Below are 9,420 nucleotides of genomic sequence, written 5' to 3'. Positions count from 1 at the left end.
CATGTCTTTTACTGTGTAACCTACCCCTACATTCAAAAATGAGCTTTAACCGAAGGAACATATGGTCCAAAATCGAACCGGATCAAGTGCGGGAATGATGCAGGCGGCCGGGCGGCGAATACAATAGGGAGCGCATTCCTTAAGAGATAAGCGGAGTTGTTTACGTCGTTTAGTGAAGATTTGAGTTATGTTAAATAATTATTGATTTGTAATAAACAGGAAAGTGATTGCAAGTGTGATTTACAAACTATTTGGCGTAAATATAACTTCGTGTGTCGGAATTAGACTTTGACACGTAGTGACAATTATCGGATTGATTACAAAGTAATTAAATAAGTGAATAAATTACTAAAATGCCTCCAATAACGCCCGAACAAACTAAATTAGTTGCCTATTTAGAAGATGTGGCCCTTATGATACAAAAAACGCAATCAAACATAAAGAAGTGTCCAAAACAAAGGCTAACCGAGGGTTATGTTAAACAAAGGATAAAAATGCTTGAGGGTTATTGGATTATGTTTAAAGATGCACACAATAATCTCATGCATTGCACACCGCGTGAACAACGAGGAGATATCAATTATTTTCTTAATGAAGATTACTATACCGTGGAAGACCTTTACCTCTGTTTGCAAGCCGACTTAACAGATTTATTGACCAAGTGGGAGTCAGAAAAAAAGTCAATGGAGCTATCTACTATGTCAACGTCGTTCCATGATGGGCATGGGCAATTACCGTTTGTAAATCTGCCAAAAATCCAATTGCCGACCTTCTCAGGGAAATATGAAGATTGGCCCACATACCAAGATTTATTTACAGCCCTCGTGCACAACACAAAATTGACAAGTGTACAAAAGTTACACTATTTAAAAACAAGTGTCTCTGGTGAAGCAGAGACATTATTGCGCCATGTACAAATAACAGAAAATAATTACACACAGGCATGGGAGTTACTTAAAAACCGTTTCGGCAACAAAAAGATGATTGTTAATTCTGTATTAAAAAAATTATTTGGTCAGAAGAAGATTCAAACCCAGTCTGCAAATCAAATAAAAAATTTACTTGATACCACTATGGAATGTATCAACAGTTTAAACAATTTAAACGTAAGCACGGATTCTTGGGATCCGATAATTATCTTTCTCGTCGGACAGAAGTTGGACGCTGAGTCAGTTAAAGACTGGGAACAATCTGTGCACAAGGACAGTTCAGAAGACATGCCTAAGTGGGAAGAGTTACAGAAGTTTCTGGTGGCTAAGTTTCGCACATTGGAAATGGCCGCGGCAGTCTCAGTGCCCACACGTGATAAGTCACAAACGCCCAAAACATTTCACGTCGCTGAACAAGAAGAAGATGAAGTAAGTTTGTTTCAATGTGCTCATGTTGGCGTAGCTTCACAACCTACTTGTACCTATTGTAAAAGTGAACACTACATATTCAACTGCAAGGAATTTACAAAAAACTCAGTGGAAGATAGACATGATTTTGTGAGAAAGAACCGATTGTGTTACAACTGCCTTGTTCCATTCCATAATGTCTATCGATGCAAACAAAAGACGTCATGCAGGATCTGCAAAAAAAGGCATCATTCTCTTCTGCATCAAACGAGAGAATCTAATGAAGAAGTAGCTCCTACACAACCACAATCACAACCGGAACCTGACACGAAACTTACAACCTTGCACGTTTCTAAACAACAACCGAGTCGTAAAATGTTACTGGCCACAGCACAAGTAGCAGTCAGGTCGACCGATGGTAATACACACATACTTCGAGTTCTAATCGACCCGTGCTCAGAAGCTTCATTTGTATCAGAACGAGTAGTACAATTACTGGGTTTGTCAAGAACTAACATCAAGGGAGTAGTTTCTGGACTTGAAGAAAGTACACAAATAAATGTCAAGCACATGGTCGACATTACAATTAATTCAAGATATGAAAACAAGAAGGCTGTTCTAGTTTCAGCTTACGTTTTAAAGTCGGTATCCACATATTTGCCCTCGAAGCATGTTTTAATAGATCCACAAGCCATTGAAACTTTGAAATTGGCTGATCCTACCTATGACACACCCAGCAAGGTGGATATGTTGCTCGGCGCAGAAATCTACTGTCAAATTATTCAAGAAGGTTTAGTGAAAATGAATGATGGGATAGTCGCTCAAAAAACTACTTTAGGGTGGATACTAACGGGTCGAAAACAAATAGAAGCGCAGAGCGACCAACACAACGTTACAACATTACACATAACCAGAATGGTGGCTGAAGACAACGATTTACTACGAAGGTTCTGGGAGATAGAAACTGATGTTTACAAAAAAAAGAAAATATTGACAAAAGAAGAAGAACAATGCGAAGAGATATACAAAAAGACAACTAAAAGAGATGAAAGCGGAAGATATGCGGTACACTTACCATTGAAACAAAACGTTAAAGAAACAGTTGATCTATGTGGTGATACGAAACAACAGGCTATCAATCGATTTAAGAGCCTGGAAAGGAAATTTGGAAAAGACGTTAAGTTAAAGAAGGAATACACAAAAGTTATAAATGAGTACAAGGACATGGGACACTTGCGAAGATCAGAAAAACAAAACGATGACAATGCACTGTATCTTGCTCACTTTGCTGTAATTCGAGAGGACAAAGACACTAGTAAAGTGCGCATAGTCTACGATGCTTCTGCTAAGGGCTCACACGGTCACTCTCTCAATGACACAATGATGGTAGGACCGGTCTTACAACCCGATCTTCGGAGCCTAGTAGTAACTTGGCGAAAACACAAGATTTGCGTCGTAGGAGATATCGTGAAAATGTATAGGATGATAAATATGACAAAAGAACACATAAATCTGCAACGTATTGTCTGGCGAGATAGACCAGAAGATGAGTTCGAGAGCTATGAGTTAACAACTGTGACTTTTGGGACCGCTGCAGCGCCATTCTTAGCAGTCCGTACATTAAACCAATTGGCCGAGGATGAAGCTCACGAATTTCCTGAAACTGCACCAGTAATAAAGAAGTCGTTTTACATGGATGATCTAATGGTAGGAAATGAAAACATAGAAGAAACGAAGAAAACGTGCCAAGAAATTAAAGAAATATTGAGAAGAGGAGGATTTCAAATGCAAAAATGGTCTAGCAATTCAGATGAAGTTTTAGAATATTTGAAAGAAGACAATAGTACAAGAGACACACTAGAAATCAAAATGGACAAAATAATAAAGATTCTTGGTTTGACCTGGAATAGACAAGACGATATGTTTGAAATTACAGTAAACTTACCCGAGATGAGAAGCCCTATAACTAAGAGGTCTATACTTTCTGATGTTGCTCGCCTGTTCGACCCCTTTGGGTGGCTAGCACCTGTAATAATAACTGCTAAAGTTTTAATTCAGAAGTTATGGTTGAGTCATCTGGGTTGGGATGATGAATTACCATCGGACTTGACAGACGAGTGGATTCGCTATAGGGAAGAACTGATAAATTTAAAAGACATCAAGGTTCAGCGTTGGTTAAACATGACACGAGAAGATGATCACGTTGAGCTGCACGGATTTTCAGATGCATCCACTCAAGCTTATGCAGCCGTGACGTACCTGAAGGTTGTTAGACGTGAAGTAGTATACGTCTCTATGATCGCATCAAGGACTAAAGTCGCACCTCTGAAACAACTTTCTATTCCAAAATTAGAGCTTTGTGCTGCAGCCTTATTAGCAGAATTGATCAGTGATGTCGCGGAACTTCTGGAAATTCCTAAAAATAAAATATTTGTTTGGACGGACTCAATGGTCGTACTGGCTTGGCTGCAATCTCAACCTAGTCGCTGGAAAACGTTTGTAGCGAATAGGACAGCAGATATTACACGATTGATAGATAATGATCGTTGGAGACATGTGCAATCTGCTGACAATCCAGCGGACATCGCGACAAGAGGAGTCAAAGCGCCAGAATTAGCTACACAAGATCTGTGGTGGAGTGGGCCAGAATGGCTTAAGAGAGACCAAGTAGAATATGAAAAAACAGAAAGTGCACAAACAGAATTAGAATCAAAAACGACATGTCATGTACTTGTAGATGAAAGGCCTATATGGGAGAGATTTTCGACAATGTCACGAATGAAGAGAGTGCTAGCTTATTGCAGAAGAATGTTAACATTGTTACCTGAAAGAAAAGGAGAACTAGAAGAGAGTAAACATTTAACAGTTAAAGAAATGGAAAAAGTGGAAGAAGAATGTATAAGGTTCTATCAAAATTTAGTATATGGAAAAGATATAGACGATTTGAAAAGAGATGGAAGAGTTAAGAAAAGAAGTACCCTAATCACACTTGCACCATTCTTAGACGAGAAAGGTTTGTTAAGAGTGGGAGGACGTCTTCAAAATGCCTCATTGTCTGAAGAGACAAAGCATCCAATTATTATTCCACGCAACCAACATATTACAAAGTTAATTGTTAATGAGGCCCACACTAGAACACTTCATGGTTGGAATCAGTTAATGATGACTTACGTGAAAACCAAATATTGGGTTATCGGCTTAAAGTCATCCATCCGAAAATGCATTTACAATTGCAAGACATGTGTCATAGACAAAGCTAAAGTCAAGAATCAGTTCATGGGCCAGCTGCCAACAGTCAGAGTTAACCAAAATCGACCCTTTTTAAATAGTGGCGTTGACTATGCTGGACCTATTTTAATGAGAACCTCTAAAGGCCGAGGACATCATGCGACTAAGGGATACATCTGTTTGTTCGTATGCATGGCTACGAAAGCTATCCATCTTGAGGCTGTATCAGATCTGACTTCACAAGCTTTCATAGCTGCTTTCAGAAGATTTGTTGCGCGCAGAGGCCATTGTAAAGATATTTGGAGCGACAATGGTACCAATTTTATAGGTTCTGCCAAAGAGTTGAAAGGCATGTTTGAACCTGGGAAAAACAATTTAGCCAGCGAAGTGGCCGAACTGATGGCTACTGAAGGAACAACGTGGCACTTCATCCCCCCAAGAATGCCTTCATACGGAGGCCTGTGGGAAGCGGGAGTTCAGTCTGCCAAACGACATTTAGCCGGAGTAAATAAGGATACTAAACTGACTTATGAAGAATTAGCGACTCTGTTGACCCAGGTCGAGGCCTGTCTAAATAGTCGTCCTCTTTGTGAAATAGACAGTACCACAGGAGTCCCACTAACGCCTGGACATTTCTTAGTGGGTGAGCCCTTGGTCAGTGTTCCTGACTTAAATTACGAGCACAAAAAAGTAAATATACTTACCAGATGGCAGTTAGTACAGAAGATGACACAGAACTTTTGGCGCCAATGGCAAAACGATTACCTTAACACATTGCAACAAAGATATAAGTGGCAAGTTGCCGTACCAGCACCCTGCATTGGAGATTTAGTAATCATAAAGGATGAAATTACGCCACCTACTAAATGGTTACTAGGGAGGGTCAAGTATCTTCATCCTGGAGCAGATAACCTGGTGAGAGTGGTAACTGTACAGTGCAAGGGAGACCACGAGCTTAAAAGACCTTTATCAAAATTAATATTACTTCCTAAGACATTAAATGAGTAGTTATACTATGCCAAATCAAGTACAGTGAAGTAGGTATATGGTGAAGTGAGTGAAACGATTTTGCATGTACTGAAGTGAATAATTTTTACTAAAGTGTTATAAATATTGTACGTATCATACAATTTTCATCTTTTTTGTAAACGACAGTGCATGCCCTCTGTTTGAATTGTTTAATTTTATTGAAAACTGTTAGTTTTGGCGGCCGGTATGTTAAACGTATCTATACATATATATGTAGCCGTAGTAGATCACTAGTTCAGTTGCAATTACACCTGCATCGAAGAGACATGTCTTTTACTGTGTAACCTACCCCTACATTCAAAAATGAGCTTTAACCGAAGGAACAAATATATCGTCAAAAATAATTATATTGGTAAATGATTAATTGAATTGATCTGTCAGTTTATTATTAATAGTTATTATTTCAATTTATTGATGTCGTATAATAGTAAGTAGGCTAATGGTAGAAAAAAAATGTCAAATTGCAATGTAAAATCCTAATTTCATCAGTGCCTTATTCGTAACATTACTACATACTTAGCTAAAAAGGCTGGTTCAGCCGTTTAAGCGTGAAGAAGGAACACACAGACAGACAGATAGGCAGACTTTCGCATTTATAATATTAGTATGGATTCCCAAAAAACATTATCTTTATTTGCTAGAATATGGTGCAAGGCAAGATCTATGTATATTATTTTTCCCCTCACTAGCTCGGAAAGCCGTCTTTTATCCTTTAAAACTAGCGGGGAAAAACGCATTTTATCCACTAGTGGGTAAAGTAATTTGACCTTGGATGGAGCGTGTTTAAGTAGCTTTTGACAGTTTTGACAGATAACAAAACGTAAAACGCTCATAATAATGGTTCGTTCGATATTAATTATCATAAATAAATGGTTTAAGAATTTAATAATAAATACCAAATTTAGCTTTATATGATTTTAAGTAATAAACCTTAAATTCCATAAGAAACTTGTTTTTTTTAAATAATGTTGAATGTAATTCTGAACGCACAAGTTGAGTCGATGCAATTTCAAAACGCATCGTCAGAAATGTCAACATTGTCAACAAAAATTTTCTCACCGACTCCGATACGTTAAAATACACAACTTCCAGAGTTTCTGTTATAATATCGTATTATCGTAAAAAAAAATAGTAATTCTAGTGATGAAGATGATCTAACGCCTGTGGATGTTGCACTTTCCTCGCTATAGTGAGGGGAAAAGTTTTGTGTTACACACGGGTGCAAATGTATTTTACTTCTCGTGTGTTGAAACACTCGCTACGCTCAGGATTATATTTTAGAACCACTCGCTTCGCTCGTGGTTCAACTATAGAATCCTTTCGCTTTCTCGTATTTCAATTCCACACTCGCGGGTAAAATACAACTTTGCACCCTTGTATAACAAATAACTATTTTAAGTTTCCAAGTTTCTCATTTTCTATCTATTTAACTGGATTTAATTATAAAATTTAACATGTGTCTACAACCTATTTTGAGAATGTTCTGCAACTTGCGCATTGCTACTCTAAAATAATTATTCCACATGGAGCATCACGCATAGCCCCCTGTCGTTTGACAAGGTTGTTATATTAATATCCACAACAACTTTATGAGAATTGTTTTATACTAGTTTGATTTGTTTTGCCTATTCAAGTTTTCTCGCGATATTCTCTTTTACCGAAAAGCAATTGATAAATATTAAATAATATTTTATAAATAAGTTCTGAGTTTGACAGTTTTTTTCCCTTTGTTTGACATAAAGTTTTTAGTCATAATATATTGTTTGTCATATTATCATTAGCCCTAAAACTGGAATCGTTAACTCTTCAGGATTTTCCTCAGGTTATCCTATTAGGTTAGGTTTGTTTTATGGCAATCCTGAAAAGTTACGCGTTTCTGAACTAATCAAATTGTGACTTACGAAAATGCGGACAAACAATAATACATTACCTAAAGAGAAGTAATTCTATTTACGTTTTAATACATTTTAGTTTAAATTGGTTTTCTTTATTATGGAGTTTATTATGTTATTGACACTAGAGATTTAATTTAATTCAGACATGATATAAAATTTAAACTAGAGTAACAATCAAACATACAAATTATTTATGACAACAAATACAATATTACCCCCCACTCTGATTATCCCCCGGACCAAATGTGCCAAAAATAATGATGTAAATAGTTGTAAATATGAAATACTGTATTTGACATGTAAAACTATGTTTTATAAAGGAATAAATGAATGAACTGGCGGCATAATAGTACATTATGACTTAAAACTTTTTGGAAAACAATAGACCCGTTCTGAGTATATAGGCCGATTGATTTGACAATTGGTTATGGTTTTGATCTTGTTTTGATACGACTTTGAAGATAGATCGCGCTGAGTTGGCGACACGCAATGAAAGGTGTGCGTGAGATGCGCACCGATCACTAAGATTTTCGTTAAGATTTTATCAAAACAAGATCAAAACCATAACAAATTGTTAAATCAGATCTGAATCGGTTTCTTGGTCTCGACCGATATGATGGAAACTATTTCTAATGTCCTAAACTAAGACAATCGTTGTTATTCGAGGCTCGCGGCTGAAACAACTAGATCTGTTGGTTTAGGACAGTGGCGGCCGCTTCTGCCCACTTTGCTGCTATATTGGGATTAACGCCAATAACACCTACTTACTAGGTACTTACATTGCCCATCATTGCCTGGCTAAAAAAACAGACACTATTTATTTATTTAAACTTTATTGCACAAAACATAAAAATAATTAGCATTGCGATACAGCGGGGAAATGCCGCCAGCATCCTTGGTACAATGCCTCAAGAGCCTATTTTAGATTTAAGCTAGTTATTAATTTCGTTTACGTAGTACCACTGTATATATCTTGTATGTAAATAAATGTATGTAACACAAAATAATGTACAAATGGCGGACTTAATTCCTAATGGCATTCTCTACAATTTCTACCAGTCAACCATCGAGCTAAACAAAGACATGTAAAAATGGTGCAAGGAGAACAAAGGAATTTATTAGAACTATGGAAAACAACTGAACAACTAATAATACTGATAAACTACATATCGAATACACAAATAAAAATACTAGAATATATTACATAATTAATATACTACTACATATTTCATACCTACTTACTCATAATATAACGCTACTTGAACTCTTGTGTCAGCAGATACTTATGTACGATCCGCTTGAAAGCTAACTTGCTCGGGGCTTGTCTAATATTGAGAGTGAGTGAATTCCAGAGACGACTCGCCTGGACAGCTAAGGAGTTAGTAATAAACCCAGTGCTGCGGTGAGCAGGAATTGAGAGTTTGAGAGCACGAGATGTACGCAGCTTACAGCCAGGACAAGGAGTATCAAACGGGATCTTATTTTTTAGATATCCAGGAGCAGAAGGCAAGACAAGATTGAAAATATTATCGGCTATCTATATGTTCTAGTTCATTTGAGACGCGGATTATAGGAATTAGACATACCTAGACAGCTGTCTAAAGAAGAAAGAATTGAAGGGCCTGCCTCGAACGAAACAAAAACGGGTGATGTCAAGGTCGAATACCTTCTCTTTGTAATAGTTCTTTCCAATTTATTAACCTTTTGAATGCGATCTGTCAAACCCAAGAACGTCATGCACACGCCAATATCTCAGTCATGAGCTTACTTTGGCAACGCACGCCATACGCACTTATAAGCGTTTATGACGCCACGGACACGAGTTCTTACGACGCCTTTAAGGGTTTTTGGCGTTCAAATGGTGAAATATAAATCGTATCAAAAATTACAGCAGTTTTTCCAATAGCTTTTTGATGCCCACGTGAGTGGTG

General features: G+C 37.3%; 1 protein-coding gene across 1 annotated transcript; it reads left to right on the top strand.

Moving 5' to 3' along the window:
- The first annotated feature begins 1,073 nt into the window (after positions 1 to 1,073).
- On the top strand, positions 1,074 to 8,895 carry LOC134749638 (uncharacterized). The gene is made up of 3 exons (XM_063684655.1): positions 1,074 to 4,350; positions 4,894 to 5,069; positions 8,842 to 8,895. The coding sequence occupies exons 1-3, from the start codon at positions 1,074 to 1,076 to the stop codon at positions 8,893 to 8,895; spliced, it is 3,507 nt and encodes a 1,168-aa protein (XP_063540725.1).
- Positions 8,896 to 9,420: the final 525 nt, after the last annotated feature.

The sequence above is a fragment of the Cydia strobilella genome, chromosome 18 (genome assembly GCF_947568885.1).
Source record: "Cydia strobilella chromosome 18, ilCydStro3.1, whole genome shotgun sequence".
Taxonomy (NCBI): Eukaryota; Metazoa; Arthropoda; class Insecta; order Lepidoptera; family Tortricidae; genus Cydia; species Cydia strobilella.
Note: the sequence above shows the minus strand (reverse complement) of the source record. Positions and strands in the feature narration are given on the sequence as shown.

Bases quoted from the DNA above. Each gene is read 5' to 3' on its own strand.
- LOC134749638 (XM_063684655.1), top strand. From the start codon at position 1,074: ATGGAATGTATCAACAGTTTAAACAATTTAAACGTAAGCACGGATTCT. The intron at 4,351-4,893 runs GTTTGTTAAGAG...CCAATTTTATAG, and splicing joins ACCATTCTTAGACGAGAAAG to GTTCTGCCAAAGAGTTGAAA. The intron at 5,070-8,841 runs GTAAATAAGGAT...AGTGAATTCCAG, and splicing joins CCAAACGACATTTAGCCGGA to AGACGACTCGCCTGGACAGC.